Genomic DNA, 20,367 nt, shown 5'->3' on the forward strand with positions numbered 1-20,367 from the left:
GATCTATTAATCTTTAACTCATAGTCTTTTGGTTCTGAACTTGAAAAATTTTTCTGATGTGGAATGCTAATTTCATAGTTGCCTCCCTTTTTTTTTTTTTTTCTTCCCCCTCAACTTGAGATAAAACTTATTTGGATTCCTAAAGATAAAGTGACAAGAGGTCTAGGTGATTGTTGTTGACAATTCTTGTCTTTGAGACCTATGTACAGAACAAGCAGGCCATAGTGGCCGACCAGCTGTTTCATCTAGCATGATGCCCCTACCTGAAAGAAGTCACTGTGAATGAGCTGGGTCCAAAGATGGTGGTAGCAGATGCACTGGACGGATCTTTACAGTATCCGTATTCTTTACCTGCACTAAAGTTGGTTCCTTTTCTGTTCATTGGATCAGGAGAAGGGAAGCTGGGAAATCTTTATCTTCCCTTCCATCTGATGCAATACACTGCTAGTCTTGCTGAAAGAAAACCTCTTCCCTCAAGAGTGAGTGACAACGTGTTTGTGTTAAGTTCGTACGACCTTAGTAAGCCTTCTTATCATCCAGACTTTGCAAAATATTCCCATTGTAGTAAACAGTCGCTAATGTGAGTGGTTTGTTCACTTTAATAGAATTATATGACTTGTTGGGTTTATGACCCATGAGTTTATCCTTTATGTGATGAAGCTAATTTCCAAAATAAAAAATCTTAGAAAACTAAAAAGAGCCCTATGTTTAAATACCTATTCAATTCAGCTTCATTTGAAAGGTTGTAATGTTTCTAGTTTCAAAATTTGAAGTATTTTCGTTTCAAAATACGATTTAACTTTGTCATTGGGTGAATTAGAGGCTGTACTGATTAGAAGTGATTTGATTCTTAATTCTTGCTTATCTATGCATAAGTGCTGTTTTTAAAAGAGACCCCTCCCTCTCCCCCCCCCCCCCAAAAAAAAAAAAAAAAAGAAAGAAAGAAAAGGCACTAAAACTCTCTTTTCTCCTTTAAGAAGCCTACTGGCATCACTGGCCCAACAGGAGAAGGGAATGCAGAACAGGCTTTTTAGGGATTTTGCTGACCCTGTGAATGTAGACTGAGCAATATGTGGCTTTGCACAGCTTTCACTGGACAGGAAAGTTGGCCCAGTATTTTTAAGAAGAACCTGGGCAAATTGGAAAACTAGCAGTTATGACTCAATGATGTTTCTTTCCTGGACAGGAAAGGTGTAGGGTGAGGCTGTTCTTACTGTTAATGAACTAGGACAAGAGTTTCCACATTTTTTCCCCATCCTTACTACCATCCTGCAGTAGAATCATTAGGTATAATTATAGCTGCATGAAGGAGAGTCTGGGGAGAAAAAAAGAAGGGTTAATTGTGGGAGCCTCTGGAATCAGAGAGAAGCAACTAGAAGTTGGCTTAGACAGGGATGAGGTTGGATTGTATGACAGAAGGCACTGGCTAGACAGCAAAAAAGAGGAGCAAGAGAGAAGCCTGTGTTGTCTGAGGCATTCTGAACTGAAATGCTGCTTTGCCCTGAGCATTCACTGGGGGGCTGCAGGCCATCGTGATGGGATGAAGATAAGGGAAAACTGGTGGGGCACGAGGGCTACTGGCAGCCACAGATTGCCTCTTCCTTCTCCTTCTCTGCTGTTTGGTGAGAGACATCCAGCTGCCATTTTTGTGAGGACCTTTCCTCTAGTTTGAGCTGTATTTCATCTATCTGAAGAATATATCTTCCTATTGTATGCAAATTTGGAAGCAAAGTCTTTATGAAGTCTTCAGGCAATTTCAGAGCCTCTTTAATTGAAGAGATTTGGAAAAAGGCACTCTTTCTCAGTAATAAATTTTTGAATTTTCTCTTCTTAAAAGGTATGTTTTTATTCTTTCAGTTTACTAATTGTAAGAAAGCTATTTTCTTCTCCTGCTTACCTGTCCCCTTCACCTCCTGGAAAATGGGGATGGGGAAGAAAAGGAGAAAAGGACAAACAAGAAAATGTTTGAATGGACTACATTCTTCCCTTTTTCCTCCCATTTAATTGTAATTTGAAGTGGAATAGTTTTTTTTCATGAAAATGAATTATGTTTGATCCCACTGTTCTCTGCAAAAACATTGCTTTTATGTTCAATATTCTATAGTTAAGTTTCCGTATGAAGGGGGTTTGATAAAGCTATCAAACAGATTTAAAATATTATTTTTTTTTAATTGTTTTTCCTCTAGGTTAAAAAAATGGAACAAGTTTCAAAAATTAACAAAGAGCAAATACTGTTGAAACAGCATCACCAAGTGTGGTGGCAAGAGCATAAAAGACTGAGTGAGAACAGGTAAGAACTGAAGAATCTTAATTAGGTGTTATTAAAGAAATGCTTCAGAAGCCAAAGATTCTGATGTGGTGCACTTGAGAGAGACATACATTAGGAGGAGAACATAAAAATATCAGTACTGAATAAGAATTTCTGTGAAGAACATGAGAGTTTGTGACCTACATCAAAAGATGTCTGTAGACATGGCAAACAGATAAAGGGGAGGGGAAGGAACAGAGTAGATGCTGTTCTGCAAGTATTTTTCTATAGTGGTCTTACAACTGTATAGTTGACCTATCAATATCTGAAGAGACTGTATTTGTGGAAGGATCAGCAATTTTTGGATGCTTTTAAATTCCTTCAAAGTGTCATAGTCTGTCTCCAGGTATGCATATTCAGTTCATAGTTATAAGAAGAAAAGTTATATTGCTCATATCAGAGGATCAGTGCTAAAGGTGAATGAATTGTCTGCTACAGCTGCATTTATTTGTACTGCAGCAGCTGTTTTGTTTTGAATGATATATTCACACATTTTGTTTCAGAATTTTCTGAAAACAGTCCTTCTGGTGACCTGTTGCAGTTAATTTTTCAGAAATACTTAGCTGATTTGCTGCCAAAACCACAGATAGCTTGTATTGTTGCTGTCATATCTACTGACTTTGCATATCCTATGCATAGCAGGCCAATGAGAGCATGTTTTGCTCAAAGAAGAGTAGCTTCCATATGATCTTCATATCTAGCTCCTGCACTTCATACCTTTCCATGTGAGGAAAGGTTCCCTTCTTACCCAATCAAAACAAAGATACTAAGTATTAGAAGTTTATAATCCTTGAGAACTTAATGAATAAGTAATGATCACTTTTATAAAACCCACTTTAATACCTTTCAGGCAAAAAGCAGAAGCAGAAATACAGACTTTTCTTGATGAAGGAAGCCATAAGTACAACTTTTTTTTGGATATGTGGAACTTGGGTGAGAGTTTTCAATTTATTTCATGAATATTTTAGTGAGTTTTTAAATACCTGTCTCAACAGCTCTAAATTTTAAAAGTAAAATGCCATGTAATATCTTGTGTGTTTGAGAAAACTTTGTTTCATTTGCATATAGCACATAAATTATCAGAGGAACGGGATACATTCCAAACAAATACTGTAGTTCCTATCTGGCAACTAAGAGAGAATTTGAAATTCAGGCTGTCTGAAGTGCAGCATTATCCCTCAGAAGAATCTTGTCTGAAATACAAGTTCAATCCAGTTGAGGTGCTACAGCAGGTTGGTATTTTGAGTTCACTTTTACAATTTATTATCACTTTGTTTTTAGCATTTTCACTTAGTTTTATGTAGTTTGAGTATATAATCCACAGAGTATCCAGTAACCTCTATACTTGCAGCAGTGCAAATTTGCTTCACTAAAATCAGTAAATGTACAGCAGTGTGAAACGAAATCTGTCTCTTTGTAAATATGAGCTTTCATGTTATAATAGTATAAAAAAATAATCGGCTATTTCGTGAAATAGATAGACTTTGTGAAGAAACAACAGAAAGCAATTTTGGAATTCCTTAACCTTGAAAGTCTGGCTTTGGAAAAAGAACTTGAAGACTCTAAAAGAAAAGTAAGATTTGGAGAAGCATTGCTTTTCCTAATTAGTTGAATTAGCAATTTTTAAAAGAAAAAGTCTAATACAGAGCAGTCTGCTGAGTAACATTTTTTATTACAGGCATTAGCACAATCTTTTGAAGAGACAAATGGACTTTTCCATAAAGTTCCTTCAGCACTACTGTCTTTGGAATGCCCCTCTCCTAATTTGAAGACTTTGATTATCAATGAATACCGTAAGCTTGCAAGTGAATACTGGTCTAAGCTTCAGGAGATTGATCAACAGTTAAATGTCATATATAGGTAATGACATCTGTTTCTCTTTTTCTTCTAGTAAGCATAAAATAAAGAACTGTGATGTGTTTTGTAATCTATAGATCCTGCAATTACCTTTACCATGCTATAGGTCCTGCAGTTGCCTTTATCATGAGAGTTAGTTCTTTTTTATTCAGTGCTGAAAATAGTTGACTTGCTGCCCAGCTCTGTGGGATTAAATAGTCAGTAACGGTTTGCATAGCTGAGAGAAATGAGACAGTCCTTTCAGAATAACTCATCTGAAATAATCAGCAAAATGTTTTGTGGATTAAAGAACCAACAATGTGGTGTGCAGAAAATGCCCTTACTGCATGCTTTGATATAGATAGAAATGATTCTTTCTATATGGTGATTATACTGTCAAGTACATTTATGTCATGAAATATAGTATTTCAGAGAGATGTCTAGAATATATGTTGCTATAAAGCAGATAAACAGTTTCAATCTTTTCAAGAGTTTTGGATTGTTGTGGTAATTCTTATCACAAAGAAATGTTAAAATATACGTAGTCCTGATTTAGAATAGTTTAAAGCAGGAGTTAGAAAGAACATATATTTTTCCATCATTATGGGTATTCAATATGCAAATATACTAATAGGATAAAATTTAGTTTTCCTGTTTGGACTAACTTGACTCTAAAAGAGCATATTGAGTTGGAGTTTCTGGGACAACATTGACTTATTTTTACCCTTTACTGATAATCCTCTGGTTTAGAATGTTGTCAAGTTGTGGGAAAGTTGAGAATAGGAAGGTTATTGGAGTTACTTGAAGCCTGGGCAGAGGAAAGTGGGAAGAGTGTGAAAGGTCATAAGTTTCTTTGGTTTGATCACAGACTGCTTTTAAATCTTCTCTTTTTACTACATACACCTGCAGTACAGCATTTTAATCTGCCAGCACTGTTGCTGAACTAGTTTGGGGGTACTAAAACAGGAGCAAGATGTAGGATCCCTTTGAAAGTGATATTATAATTGATGCAGATTTGTATAAACGGTCCAGGTATTCTGTAGGTTCTTTTCTTTCCGCGTTATCTAGAACCTGTTTTATATTACTTTAATGTCCTAGTACTAGTACAATTGCTTGCTTCCAAGATTTGGCATTTACAGAATACACAGTTCTTCTTTTTATCAGTTCTTATGTTTATATTGTGTAATTCACAGGAAAATATTTTGAGTTTGAAAAAAGATTCTGATTTAAATATTCTATAATTCATTGAGCTAACTGATCCAGCTAACAGAGATAAAACTGTCAAAAGTTGTGGCATAGATTTTATTGACCTCAGTGTGTAGCCACAGTACTTTATTAATAGAGCCTTAATAAAACACTTGCATTTCTCTTCATTGCTATTTACCTGACTCTAACAAACTTTCCTTCACAATACATTTCTACTCTTGTTCTTGTAATTTGAAAAATTGCCTATTAGAACAATATGACTATATAATTTAATTACTTTTTTCCTAAATATGTGAAGATTATTTTTGTGTCAGTATTTCACTCTCATCATACACACAGAAGTATAGTAAAGAAACCTTAATTTAATATTAGTCATCTAGTGTTACATATTTCATTGTTTTTGATTGTCTGAACAATTGAACAGAAAATTTGGAAAATATCCATAGAATTTCCAGAGATAGAAAAACAGGATAAGGTAATATTTTGGTCTCATGTATTCTCTGTGTATTTTCAGGCCTATTAAAATGTACACTTGATTTTTTATTACATTTAAAAATTGAAGAATAATTTTCAAGCATTATATAGGATTATAATGTTTTATCAATCTGAATTCATTCCTTTTCTGCTACTGAAATGTGTGTTTTTGTTTTAGGAAATACCTAAGTAATTATTCCACAAACTGTAGAGCTGGAATTGATGTGTTATAGATGGTGATGGTCTAAGCACTATTTTATTTTTGCTGTAATTTCTAAGGATTTCTGAATGATTTAAACAACTGAATGATAAACTGAGTATTACATAGTCAGCACTATATGGTTTGCGACATCCTTTCAAATGAATGGGATATTAGGACTAAGTCAAGCAAATCTAGCTCTTCTTTTCAGGCCCGTTTAACAGGATGTTTCTGGTACAACAATCAGAAGCGACATAACGGATAGTCAGGGAAGTTAATGTCTCACTTGGTGGCATTGTTGCGGTCTGTCTGCAGGTTCAACAAGACAGCAGTGCCTCAAGTTTACATTGTCCCAGCTATTACAAAGAGTATTCTGGGGACTGCAGGATGGAGAAGGCAGCTTCCCTTGCGAGTTGTTTATGTTCTTTAGAATGTGTAAAGCCAGGGATTAGCTCTGAGTAAATTTGTTTCAAAGGAACCAGCTGTCTCAGGGTTGTTGAATGCAAGACAATTGCCATGTTTCTGTTCTGAAACCAAATTAAGATTGTAGGCCTTTCTAGTAGCATGGTGATGGGTATAAGAAAAGCAAGCAGCACATTGAAGTATAGGTCATATGTTCAGCCCTGTAAAAGTTTGTTAATATCCTGGCACTGTAGAAGCATGATATTTGCTTAAATATTAATGTAGAATGCATTTGGTGCTATTCAAACTCTAGACGAGATATTTTCTGGACTTTTACGAAAGTTTAGGCTTAGGCAAAAGTGTCATCTTGCATATAGTCAGGTAGGATATTCTGAAATTCCTCATGCATGTAATGATTATGAACACAGTGGGCTGGATCGCACTTTCTTTGGCTATTTGTCTATGAACAGCTGACGAATCTTGGCACAGCTGACAAACCAAGGCACTGGCAGTCAGTGTGTCCATATTGACTACTTACAATAAACTGCTTATAGCTTTAGCTTAAAGCTCCCCAGAGTATTTTCCACAACCCTTAATTTCTCCATCATGTTCCTGAGTAGTATAGCAATTCCTCCTTAGGAAGTCATTAGAACGGTATACAAATCAAAGGGATCTTGAGAGATATGAGACAGCTCAAGCAGAGATAGATGCAAAAACTGGCAGATCTGGCCTTGTATTCATTAAGCAGGAGAGATCATCAGACTGGGGCCTTCTGTCCACAAAAGCTGTGCTTTTCCTTTGTCTTATGTTATGAGCTGGTGATATATTTCCTGAGATATATTGAATTTTATGAATGAACTTATCTTAAGTATTAATAGACAGCTGTAAGATTTCACGTTGTTATTTTTAAAGGTATCTGCACAGTTCTTTGTACTACATGGCTGGAAATGCCATGCACAAATCTCATACACAAAATCAGGTACTCAGGGTTTTTTCACAGTTGTGTTCTTTCCTGTCTGGATTCTTATCTTTTGATGTGTTGTATTGGCCATTTGGGATGAAACAAGAATCTGAATGACTGTACCTTAATGTTATACAGTCTTGGCTATATTAAAACGCTTGCGCTGTTTCATTTCAAGAGAAATAGAATTCCTCAAGAAAAGACCTTACTTTTCATATCGACAAGAGATTCATATTTGGCCACAAATCTGTGTGTTCAGAAATCCTGGAGGCAGATAGTTTCAAGAGCTGTGATTCTTTTTAAAGTCTCATCACTGTTACTAAAATAACTTTTTCAAACTACAGAGAGCTGAAGCATATCAGGACTCGTAGAAGAGGATTACTGTTTTCCTTCAGATATAAGCGGTAGATCAGAATCAAACGCATACGCTAGTAAACACTTCCTTGGGATGGCTGGTAATCCCCATGAGTAAATAATAGTAGAGTTTTATGTATCTCCTTTCAAAAAAAATTGAGTGGAAACACAACAAGAATACTAGGTGTTATCCTAAGTGGGGAAAAAAGAAGTTTTTGCACTCAGTTTAGCATTAGTAGGAGCACTGCAGTGAAAGAAATTTAAATCATAAGAAAGAATAAAATGTAGCCAAAAGATTTATTTTGTTCATTAAAGTTATTCTTCAGAATATCAAATTGTGACACACACATTCTAAAATTAATAAATGAATTGATTTCATGGAAAAGCTCCCTCTGGAGAAAAGGGACAACTTCAGAACACTGATTTCTGAGGATTAGTTGCAAGACTTCTCTTAGTGGCAGTAAGTACTGCAGGCATAGCACACCTTCCCAATACCACTTCTTTGTCAAAGCTCTGAGTCTACTGCTTGAGATCTACAGTTTGAAAGTTGTTACACTGCAACCATTCCCTCTTTGAAGGATTGCTTAGCCCCATTTTACTCCCTTGGACATTATTCTTTTATTATTATTATTTTTAGCATATGAAAAAAACCCTTCAGCTCAGACGTCTATAGTCATACTCTTTCCTAAGAAATTTAAGCAATTGCCTATAAAAAACCACTTTCATTGCCTGAGAATGTCTGCTTTTCCTAATGTAATTTCACGTTTTATGTTGTCTCCAACATTTGCTTGGTACTTGTCAGTAGCTGCGAATAAACATTTTACAGGAGCAAGATCTTTTCTCTCCCCTGTTTGGAAACCACTTCCATTTCTTTTCATGATGGCTCGGATTTAATAGCAAACAGCTGGATCCTAGAAATTGAAATGATTTTTCAGATATGCCACACAGTATCATATTACTCCTACTTTCCACTTACTTTTCTTTCTCTTCCTATAAACTATGTCACATAAGATTGAGGGACAGCTAACTCCATCCGCTGCTTTATTAATAGTAACGTATTAATTAGTCTCCAAGTTAGGATTGTTACTTTAGTGTTCATAGTCCTAAATCTGTCTCTGCACAAGTGGTGTGGAGCTTTTCTTCATGAGCTTATGCTGCGGTACTGTAATACATCCTTCCAGAGGAAGTATCTGAAGTCTTGCATGCGCAGGGAAGTTGGTGGGCAGCCAGATAGGGTATGAATTTATGTCACCATATATACCACACTGGCTGCCTGAGAGAACACTAAATATGAGTTAGCTTGTTTCATTTAGATGGCATTCTTTTTGTAAGAAATTAGGCTGCAGTTGAATTCTCTTTCTTACTGGCTACATCTTACCACTTATTCTAAAGCGTACAGATTGCAAATTTTTCTCTTGTGAGGAAAACCAGACATAAGTATCAATGTGTCCTATTTGTATTCTGATTTGATACTGCTACTTGTAGACATTTTGGGGTAGTTAATTTTCTGTGCATTACTTTCTTTTCTCTCTGTTGCTCAACAGAGGGCCAGCAAAGAGTTAGTGCTTTATATTTTCCCCATAAAAACCCTTTCTTTAATGGAATCTCTATATACAATGCAAGCATTACTACTGCAGAGCTCTCTTTGAGATGTTTATAGCACTAATGGCTTTAATAATGTTATTAGTTTATTGAAGGAAGTAGGATGTGATTTCTTCTTACCTGGCCATCTTTATGGTACTGCTGTCTGCATAAAGCCATGACAAACTTTAAATGTTTACTCAAAGAAAAACAAAATATAGAAAAATGACACAAGGAGTACAAGAAACAAAGTATTCACAACCCACTAAGGAATATGAGTTTTAATATTTCTGGTTAATTTGGTTATCATTATGTTGCTACCATGCTCATCGTGGAATAATGATTCTATGCTGAATATTTTTGTTACAGTAAGCTAAATAATAATTTTCTTTTCATAAAGAGGATTAAATATTTGGGAGGGAGAGGGGAGAAAGAATCTTTGATTGATCACTAACTGTATCTACAAAGGTAGGGGAAGGTTAAGTCCCTCTTTTACCTGATCATTTCTAAGACTGCAGAAGGAAAACTAAAGGCTATTAGTCTGCTTAAAAAAAAAAAAAACTTTATAAAATGAATGCCTTAGGAGAAGATTGCTTAACCAACCTGATAGCGTTCTCTGATGGAAGGACTGGCTGGGTAGATGAGGAAAGAGCAGTGGACGTTGTGTACCTTGACTTCAGCAAGGCTTTTGACACTGTCTCCCATAACATCCCCCTAGATAAGCTCAGGAAGCGAGGGTTAGAAGAGTGGACAGTGAGGTGGATTGGGAACTGGCTGAAAGGCAGAGCTCAGAGGGTCGTCATCAGTGGCACGGAGTCTAGCTGGAGGCCTGCGGCTAGTGGCGTCCCCCAGGGCACAGTACTGGGTCCCATCCTGTTCAACGTTTTCCTCAACGACCTGGATAAGGGGACAGAGTGCCTCTTCAGCAAGTCTGCTGATGATACCAAGCTGGGAGGAGTGGCTGACACACCTGAGGGCTGTGCTGCCATTCAGAGAGATCTAGACAGGCTGGAGAGCTGGGCGGAGAGGAACCTCATGAGGTTCAACAAGGGCAAGTGCAGGGCCCTGCATCTAGGGAAAAACAACCCTAGGCACCAGTACAAGCTGGGGGCTGACCTGCTGGAGAGCAGCTCTGCAGAGAAGGACCTGGGAGTGCTGGTGGATGACAAGTTGACCGTGAGCCAGCAATGTGCCCTTGTGGCCAAGAAGGCTAATGGTCTTCTGGGGTGCATCAGGAAGAGTGCTGCCAGCAGGTCAAGGGAGGTGGCCCTGCCCCTCTCCTCAGCCCTAGTGAGGCCTCATCTCGAGTACTGTGTCCAGTTGTGGGCTCCCCAGGACAAGAGAGACATGGAGCTACTGGAGAGAGTCCAGCGCAGGGCTACGAAGATGATCAGAGGGCTGGAGCATCTGCCCTACGAGGAACGGCTGCGAGAGCTGGGCCTCTTCAGCCTTGGGAAGAGAAGCCTGAGGGGGGATCTTACCAACATGTACAAGTACCTGAAGGGAGGGTGTCAAGGGGACGGGGACAAACTCTTTTCAGTTGTCCCATGTGACAGGACAAGAGGCAATGGGCAGAAATTGAAGCACAGGAAGTTCCACCTGACCGTGAGGGGGAATTTCTTCCCTGTGAGAGTGACGGAGCCCTGGCACAGGTTGCCCAGAGAGGTTGCGGAGTCTCCTTCTCTGGAGATATTCAAGGCCCACCTGGATGTAACCCTGTCTACCATGCTCTAGGTGACCCTGCTGAGAGGGGAGGTTGGACTAGATGATCTCCAGAGGTCCCTTCCAACCTTACTGATTCTATGATAAGTTAAGAAAAGTAGACCTCAGTCCAACTACATGGCAACTTTTAACAGCAAAACAAGCCAGTAGGAAAAAAAAAAAAGAGGTGGTATACATGTTACCAGGAGAGTGGGCACCCTTATATGACAGTACATTACTTGGAAAACGGGTTGTTAAACTGGAATGTTGTATCTTTGCATTCTTGAGATGTCCTTAGGTGAAGCGTTCAGTTTTTATAAGAGGTCTAGGAATATTTTCCTTTTCCCTCTTTCAGTGTTCCAGAATATTGTACAAATGTTGGTTATATATTGTTTCTACTGTCTAAAATCTTTTGAAGAGAAGTTAAATTGATTTATTATTTTTAAATACTTATATTAATTGTTTACTCTATAGAAATTATAATGTTAGATGGTATCACAGAATCTAGTTTAGTATTAATTACATATAAGCATCTCACATAAAAGCAATTTGGTTGTCTTTTTTTAAATATCTGATATTTCTACCTACACAAGGATAAAATGATCCTAATATCTCACAGAGTACAAGGCTATTAAATACCAAGACACCACTAGTGGCTGAGGAAGTCCAAGAGTTGCAAACAGGTGGAGACTGCAGGAATTTGGCAGTGGAAGTGGAGACAATGGGGTTTAGATTCATGTGATTACTCTTTAATTTTCTCAAGGCTTTTAGCCACTTTTGAAAACAGATTACTGGACTCAATAGACCTTTTGTTCTGACTCAGTATTGCTTCTCTCATATTAATGCTGAAAATAAAAACTTGGCATTCATCTCTACAAGGTAAGGTTCAGATTGAGGACAAAATCTAATATCCAGTCCTATGTTACTGTGTTTTAGTCTTGTGTTAAATCTTGCTATTCTGCTGTTCTGAAATACATGAATGTATACTGACTATTACATCTCCTATTTTAAATGTGGTAAATCTTATGCTTTGGTGATATTATTTTGGCTCTCAGTAGTTTGTTTTTAAACTAACTTATTTAGCTGCATGCCGATATGAGATCATTTTACTGATGCTTAAATACAGGTTCTGATTGCTTTCCTTTTTTCTTGTATTTTCTATGTAACATGACTATTCATTAATGTAATTTATCTGAGAAAAATATTATTATTCCTTAATAGAAGGTCAGGTTAGAAAAGGAGTAGTTAATTTAAATAGTCACACAATCATGGTCACATTAGAAAAGTGATATAAGTGTTTTCCTTGTTTCATTAGAGTAAATTTCTCAACTCTCATCCAGCATCAAGTTTGCAGGGTCAGGCTGGTGTCAGCATCAAGCACACTTAAAGGTTAGGTCCTTTTTTAAAAAATAAAAATAAATAAAAAATCCAATCTCCTTTTAAAGTTTTAAGGGGCTGATTGTTTTGAATTTCTGTAGGAATATTAACTGGAAAGATGATGATCAGTGGATTTATCAGACTGTTATCCGCCAGTATCCAAGTGATCTTCAGAAAAGAAGGACTTTGTACCTTGATGTGTTGCAGAGATATCTTCCTCACAAATCTAGGCGTGATCTGGTCAGTGGTCTTTTAAACACTAGATCAGTTATATAAATTCTTCTATAGAGTGTATAGTAAGCACTTGTATTAAAGAATTGTTTATGAAAGTTTTTTTATAATAAAATTTCTTAATTCTGAAAGAAACTTTATTTTGTGCAAGGAAGAATGGATGTCTTTGTCTTTAAAATGCATCATGAAAATCTATTACTTCTTCAAAATAAGCACTGTGGAAATTTTATAGTTCCATTTACCCTTACAGCCAAATTCACTAAGTTAGTTTGCTAGTATTGCTTTTGCTGTAAGGGTTTATAGTTATGTCATGCTCTTCTGGTTCTCTGGTTGTTATTTTTATGAGGAAGTACAATATTGTTGCACTGTCTAGGGCTAGTTATTTTAATTGGTCTATGGCACATGTACCTGAGGAAGAATGGAAAGTTATCTCCTTCTATCAAGAAGCTACTTTTATTTGCATATGCCTTTCAAATTGATTGCTGATTCCTTTTATACTCCATAATGAAAATGCACAAAGCAGCTAATAGAGAAGCTCAGTTCAAGGCCAGATCACTTCAGGGTATTGTAGAGAAAGTTGGAATATTTTCTGCCTCCACATTCTTTAGACCACTACTTCCTTATGTTAGAATAGTGCGTAGATTATGCGTAGTTTCACAGAAGTTCTTGTGGATTTCAGAACATCTGCATGTGAGAACTGGGCTAAATAATCATGTGCTTTGCATGTGTATTTAAAAAATATAGCCACTATTATTTGGCGTTCATCATTCTTTGAAGCTTTGTTAAAATTTAAAAATCCTGAGTTTTGGATCACAATTCTGCTTTGAATCAATAGTGTATGTACTAGCATGGCAAATACAGAAATATTGAAACAGTACTAAGGCTATATTCTTAAAATATTTGCATTATATTAGCAGAACTAAACTTTAATCCTTTTATTTCTCCTCTCTGAAGAAGAGAATATCATTGGACAAGCACTGAGTGCTTGATCTAGTAGTGGATCACCAGAGAGATCTATTTTTAGAAGAGGAAGGAAAAAAAATAAAGAAATTAGGAAAGAAAAAATAAAGCTAATTCTTATCTGTACTGTATTTGTGCAACGCTTAAGTAGAGCTCTATTTCTGTAAAGAAGATAATTAGCTATGAAGAACCTCATCTTACAAAAAGTGTTCAGTATCTCCAAAAATATACTAAAGTATCCAAATTGCATATTTATGTTTGCATAATTTAGGGTAAGAAGGGACCATTGCATTTCATTCCAGAACTGTAGTTCAGAAAAGAACATGGGGATCTCAGGACGCTAAAGTGCTCTGTGATACAGGCAGAGAGCAGGGTAAGGCTGGGGTGCTACCGCTGCCTGTCAACGTTGGGAGGTTGCAGTGTGCTTAACACCCGACAGAATACTTCTGGGCCCTAACTTGTGGATTCCATAGGAATATTGTTGTAGTAATAATTAAAACAATGACGTTAAACGTTTGCAAAATAGAATTGTTTTATTTTATTACTGTGTAGTTTTAAACGTTCCTGAAATGTTTTACTTTTTTAGGTCATTCATGAGAAAGCCTGGGATCGTTATTGTTTCACTAGGAATCAGCGTAAACTTTTGATATTAAATTGGGCTCAGGCTAGGAAAGCCTTTTTACTTAAGGCAGTGACCACTGTTGCTGAAGCCTCTGCTGCTCATGAGAAAAAAGTAGTATTGGCTAATACCAGACAAAAGCAACAGGAGCTCTGTGCTGATCTGAAAGCAAAGGTAGGTTCAATTATAAATTCACCATGTACATTCATTTTGAATTTGTCAGTAAAGAACAGATTTGTAAGCAAAAACCTTAAAATATTTAGGAAGAGAAAAGCTAAGTGAAGGCGCATGTCACAGTCCTGGTTTTACTACCCTAATTTGTTTTGTGCAGTTACAGGAAAACCAATTACAGTACGTTGGCAGAGTTTAGAATGTTTTGTGAAGCCTGACCTGCAAATGGTTTTGAGGTTGTTCTCTTTCATCGCCAGTAGACATCCTTGTTTCATACTTGTTTTACCATCTCTTCAACTCAGCTTGTCTTTTGTATTGACTAAGACTTTGGTTCCATCCTACATAGCAGGTTTTAGGCCATAATATGAGTGTCATACTGTGCATATAATCTCTGTAAGACTGCGATTACATTTCTTTTGATGGATTTTTGAGCATCATCTAAGAGTTTGAACTGGGAGCACAAGAATTACTCTGTGGTTTACAGTATGAGAGAGAGAGTAACAAAGCTCGCAGGGTTAGAGGTCTGGCACCAGATGCTTCGGGTTCTTGTTTAACCTTGGCAAAATCACTTAATGTTTTTGTGCTTTGGTTTCTTCCTCAACAAAATGAAATTGATACCTATATCATGAGAGATTTACTTCATCTATGCTTTTAATATTAGAATGCTCAAGAGTGGATTGATTCAGCTAGTGAAACATTTGTAATCACTGTCACCATTTTTTTGTATTAATATTAGTCTGTTTTCAGAAAATAATGAATATCTACCTTTCTGTTTATTTTTAAGACTGCATGCTTTCTAAGACCTGAACTGATCTCACAGCTTGTTTGGCTTTGTTATGGAGATTTCACAAATATTCTGAAAGGTGTTTTACTGTGTTAACGTGGGTGGAAAAGGGGATAATTACTCTTCTGAACATGAAAAATGTGTTTGAACTGCTCTCTGTGGTTTTTCCACTTGCATAGAAATTAACATATGAAAGCATAGGTAGGGTATTATTCTCACTTTACTAATATTGTCTTTGTTGGACACTTACCTTTCAGTGAAATATAAAGCTGTTGGTTTTGGTTTTATACAAATGGATATTATTAAAAGACAGTGCTAAAGCAGACTCCCACTTCGGGCTACATTCTTCAAAATAATTGCTTTGGATTACAGAATTGTGAATGAAATTAGAATGTGGCTTTCTGCACAAAACATCTTTGTCTAGATCTTTAACCTGATGCACTTAATTTCTCAAATCCTCCTCTTCCTTGCTGCAGAAGCTCAGCGAGTTTTATTATAAAGTCAGCTGCGCTTCTTCTAATGGATTGGTTCTGGGTTGAGATCTGGCTTTGAATGAAACATTCTGTAGTTGTTCTGAAACATCACCTGGAGTGAGTTTCTAAGGACCTTCTGAGTACTCTCCTTTCTGCACCTTTCATAGGTGCACATACACGTAAAATGATGAACTGATTGTGTGTCAGTGAAGAGATTCCTGTGCCTAGCCACATCTGGAAAATGTTCTGTCTTTGTAAGATCACTATACTAGCATAAAGTTGACTTTTAAGTAGTAGGGGCTTGAATACAATGTTTAGCCTGCTAGAGTTTTGTGTTCTCATAACTCATCTGTTTATTAGGGATTTCTAGTTCTTCAGATTTTTATCCTTCTCAGAATGCTGCATCTAGGGTAAAATACTAGAGTAATCCTATATTTTAATTAGTATTTTTCATATTGAGGATAGTTTTGGACTATAGCGATAATACATAAAGCTGCTGTCTCCTGTTTCTGCAGTCGTCTTTCATTGGAAGGTTTGAACATGATCACCAGATTTGGAAACTGTCTGGGCTTGACTGGGTGGGCAGTACTCCAGAGAAGTTTTCCAATACTTGCTTCCTTTCCAGGGATCCAGAAACTACAGATTAACTCCTACTTCCCTGGAGCCAAGTGATGCAAGGAAGGATTCTGTAGAGTTGTTTTTCCCTAGTTTCAGGTCTCCCTTTTTTGGAACTGCTATGTGTCTCGTGCCTGCAGTAGCAGAGCTGGAAGGTCCACTTATTCCAGATTTGGGAACTTTGGGAGCTGATCTTTTTGCTTTCTCTGCCTCCCTGCCTCTGCCATCCCCCCCCCCCCCCCCCCCCCGCCAAAGTAACACAAAAGTGTTGGAGCTGTTATGTTGGCTTTCATGTTGCTTAAGATTCTTGCTGATCCATTGAACAGTGTGTGAAAGTTTAGGTTCTGACCTCTTGTTTCTAGTAACTTGGAACTTCTTGTAACTTAAACCTATTAGACTTTTCAAGGATTGCTTTCGATCAAAGGTGACTTTTAAAATGTTGAAAGTTTGATCAAAAACAATTCACTTATTTCCCCAGTAAAGAGGAATGAAAAAAATATCTTTTTTTATTAAAGAAGGAAATGATTGTGACCTTACTTTGAACAACTCTATAGCTGAAAGGGCTAGAGGATGAAAGGTGAAATTCAGCAAGGAACTAGCAGTTTTTCAGCAGATATGGTTCTGAATGTATCCATATTTTTTGTTTGGATTTGACAGGTAGTATTTGAAAACTGATACTTTACACAGTTTTAGTTCTTCTGAAACATGCTATAAAAGAATGTCATGCTGTTGTAAGTAGCTGACAGCTACTTACAGCTACGAAAGTAACTCTTGGTCTGTTGAATTCATTTAAAACTGATTAAAAACCCATCCTCAAATATTATAAGAATCTATAGATGAGGTAAAAAGTGAACTTGTTTCAGTAATGGAATGAGTGTAGAGCTGGAAACCAGAAAATAGAGTTGTGCTCCCACTTTTTCTTTTTTGTCATTGATTGACTTAATTCTTTGCATTTAGGTAAGCTTATTTTAAGCAAATCTTATTCATATGACCCCTTCAAGGGGAAATATAACTATAATAATAGCTTGGTTGTGCAATAAATTCTAGGTATGCTTGTGAAAATATGCATCCTGAATGTAAGAGATCTAAATCTTCTTCATTATACTAGCTAATCTCAGAGACAGTCATTGCACTTATGCCTATTTACAGCATCTGTAAAATAAAGTTAAAACACACACTTCGTGCAAGAGCTACATTTGGAAACAGTTTTAGAAATGCAAAGATCTATTGAAATGCAGTAGATCTGTTTTGCAGACAGAATATTTGAAAATACATGAAAATTGTAATGGCTTGTTTAAGCAGCAATTAGTGATGAGGACTGGGAGAAGTCTAGGCTCTGAATATGACACCTCATTTAACTTCTCAGTCACTAAACCAGTTAGCCTTTTTAACATACTCTGTTTGAAAGGGATATCTTATTGTAAATTTCTAGGCTTCTTGGAGTTTTGGGGGATTTTTCAAAAAAGTTTTTCTTTCTCTGGATGTAAAAATCTTTCTTCTTAACTGTACTACAGATTTAGCAACACAGAAGAGAAAGAAATGTAATTTTAATATGTGACAGGCTATGTTAAGTATTTTTTTTATTATAGTAAGTAATAATCACTAATAACACCTAACTTTCATGTAGCTCTTTTCATCTGTCATCTTGAAATCATTTTTACAAAAGATTATAATATTTTTATTTTCACTGTTACAGCTGATAAAAGCAGTGTAAAAGCTGGGACTAGAACCATATCCCTTCAGTCTGATTCTTTACATCCAGAGAATACTTATGATCACAAAATGTTTTATTCCTTCAGGGTAAAATCTGAATCTTGCAAATGGAGAAAATGAGACATAAAAACTGCTAATCTCCATTTTGTAAATGTGGCCAATAAGATAACAAAGTGCTAAGTGGTTTGGTCATGGATACCTGGTAAGCTTCTAATACAGCAAAGGATAAAAGAAGGAACTCTGGAATTCCGGTTCTGTGGCCATTCACCCAAACATGTTTGTCCTCTTAATAAAATTATACAAGAGTCATACATCTCTGAAAAAGTTCTTAATATGTAAAAGTTAATGGAACTGTGTGAATACATAAATTTATTATGTATTAGAAACCAAGCATATTTAAAGTGGAAATATGACTAAAGCAACAAAAACAGCGTAAGCTTTCTACTGTAAAAAGCAAACAAACAAATTAGAAACAAAAGGGATAAAGGAATAACAAGCAGATTAAATAATACATTAGCTAAAATGCTATTTTAAATGTATTAAGAGGAACTATGCCATCTGTGAGGCTCCAGGCCTTGTGACTGACAACAGGTGAGCACCAGGAAAGTTAAATTCATATTTATAGCAGTTTTTACTTGGGGAAAGATTTCTAAAATTCTTCCTGCATGTTCCATCTCACACAAGATCAGTGTGTGTCCTTAACAGAAATCAGAGCCTCTAAGGAGGAGTCGCAAAACAACTCGAGAAACTCAAGTGAAATAAATCATGAGGATCATATGGTAGTTATCTGAATGAAATAAAATGTGAAGCGGATAGTAGTAGTGAGGATATACTGTGTACCCTTAAAGAGCAAATGTTCCTCATACATATCTTTAACCACCCTCTGCCCCCAGAAAACAAGAAAAACAAAAACATGGTGGGGTTACACCTCAGAAAAGTAATTAAAATCATTCTTCTTTGGTATGCTTTATACTGTGTGGCTCTAACCAGTTTCATGGTTCTGTTGCTGACACTGTATTTTAGTAAAATTCCTCTTTCTAAGCAACATGAAACAAATTGTTGCTCTGTGTCAAAAGGTAGTTTAGTAACAGGAAACAAATGAAGTGAGAGAGTGGTCTTTTAAGAGAGCTAGGGTGCTGCTTCCCAGTCCGTGTTTGAAGGATAGAAGTACTAGCTGTTCTGCAGTTAGAAATGCAATCAAAGTGTTCGCCTGTGCTCAAAACATTCTTTTTCTATTGAACGTATTTTAAAGTATTTGCAATCGAGTTCCTTTCATCTTCATATGCACCACGTTAAAAAGCACAGTCAAGGGAAAACCTACAGCAGTAGATAAAAGGGCAGCTGAATTTCCTTTATATGATGCGTAGGGTGGGCTCTTTCTTCTTTAGCGTCAAGCAATCTCCTTTCCTTCTGTTAAATATTTGCTTTCCTTTCTCTTTTTGCTTTCCAGCATTAATCCCCACTTTAGTGCTAAATTCTCTTGCAAAAGATTGCTTATTTTTGGAAAGCAGCTCATGCATTCCTTATCCTGGCAAAAACTAATATAAATTAATTTCAGAAGGAGAACAGTTAGGTGGAATTAACTGGGATATTACAAATTATCAGAAGCATGTTGCAAATTTGGGGGTTAGGTTTAGCTCAGTTGGTTAGAGCATGGTGCTAATAATGCCAAGGTCGTGGGTTCAATCCCCGTATGGGCCAGTTTTCCCCGTGCTGAGCAGGGGGGTTGGACTAGATGATCTCCTGAGGTCCCTTCCAACCTTACTGATTCTATGATTACCTTTCTTCTACTCCCTTTGTGTATAATGAGAAGAAACAGATTTAAATTGAATAATATATCAGTAAACCTGGAAGAACTGTACCTCCTTATTCAGCATATAGTCAAATCACTGTCTTGAATGATATGATAGCCATAGGATATCAAAAGTTGAAATATTGCAACAACATTTTTTAAAAAAAGTCTAGGTAGCTGTCAAATCTAATGCTTTGGCTACAATTTGATCATTTTGCAGGGAAGAGGTTTTCTTTAAATGTATAACATTGCCTAATTAGTGAAATATTTAAAAGGAGAATTTTCTTTTTCAGAAACATTGAATATTGATCATTGAATTAGTTGGATCTATTTGATGTAAACAAGAAATATAAACAAAATTTAATAACCTAAATTTTAAATACATATGCTCATTCAGGAAGTATGTGGTGAACTTAAGAGTTGTAGGACACTATGATATTTCTCCAAAGTGGATGTGAGCCAAATATCCAAGATTTTAAGCCTCACCAAAGATAAGTCAACCCTGACTCAAAGTACATTTTTAATTTAGAGCTAGTAAACTTGGATTTACTAGTTTGAGGTCAGCATAGCATTGAAGAGTTGCACAGCTTTTGGGCTGGATCAAGCTCAC

At 36.5% G+C, this 20,367-nt stretch overlaps 1 protein-coding gene across 4 annotated transcripts in view; it reads left to right on the forward strand.

The window, feature by feature from the left end:
• CCDC148 (coiled-coil domain containing 148) overlaps positions 1-20,367 on the forward strand; it is an 83,693-nt gene that overhangs the window by 24,124 nt on the left and 39,202 nt on the right. For 3 of the 4 annotated variants that reach the window (XM_062578773.1, XM_062578775.1, XM_062578776.1), the window contains 7 exons: positions 2,187-2,290; positions 3,159-3,241; positions 3,377-3,540; positions 3,786-3,881; positions 3,987-4,168; positions 12,501-12,639; positions 14,177-14,383. In XM_062578773.1, the coding sequence (XP_062434757.1) occupies positions 2,187-2,290; positions 3,159-3,241; positions 3,377-3,540; positions 3,786-3,881; positions 3,987-4,168; positions 12,501-12,639; positions 14,177-14,383 (975 nt within the window). The remainder of the gene's footprint in view (positions 1-2,186; positions 2,291-3,158; positions 3,242-3,376; positions 3,541-3,785; positions 3,882-3,986; positions 4,169-12,500; positions 12,640-14,176; positions 14,384-20,367) is intronic. The other variant, XM_062578777.1, reaches the window with a different exon arrangement.

Source organism: Rhea pennata, chromosome 6, assembly GCF_028389875.1.
Source record: "Rhea pennata isolate bPtePen1 chromosome 6, bPtePen1.pri, whole genome shotgun sequence".
In the NCBI taxonomy this organism is placed as follows: Eukaryota; Metazoa; Chordata; class Aves; order Rheiformes; family Rheidae; genus Rhea; species Rhea pennata.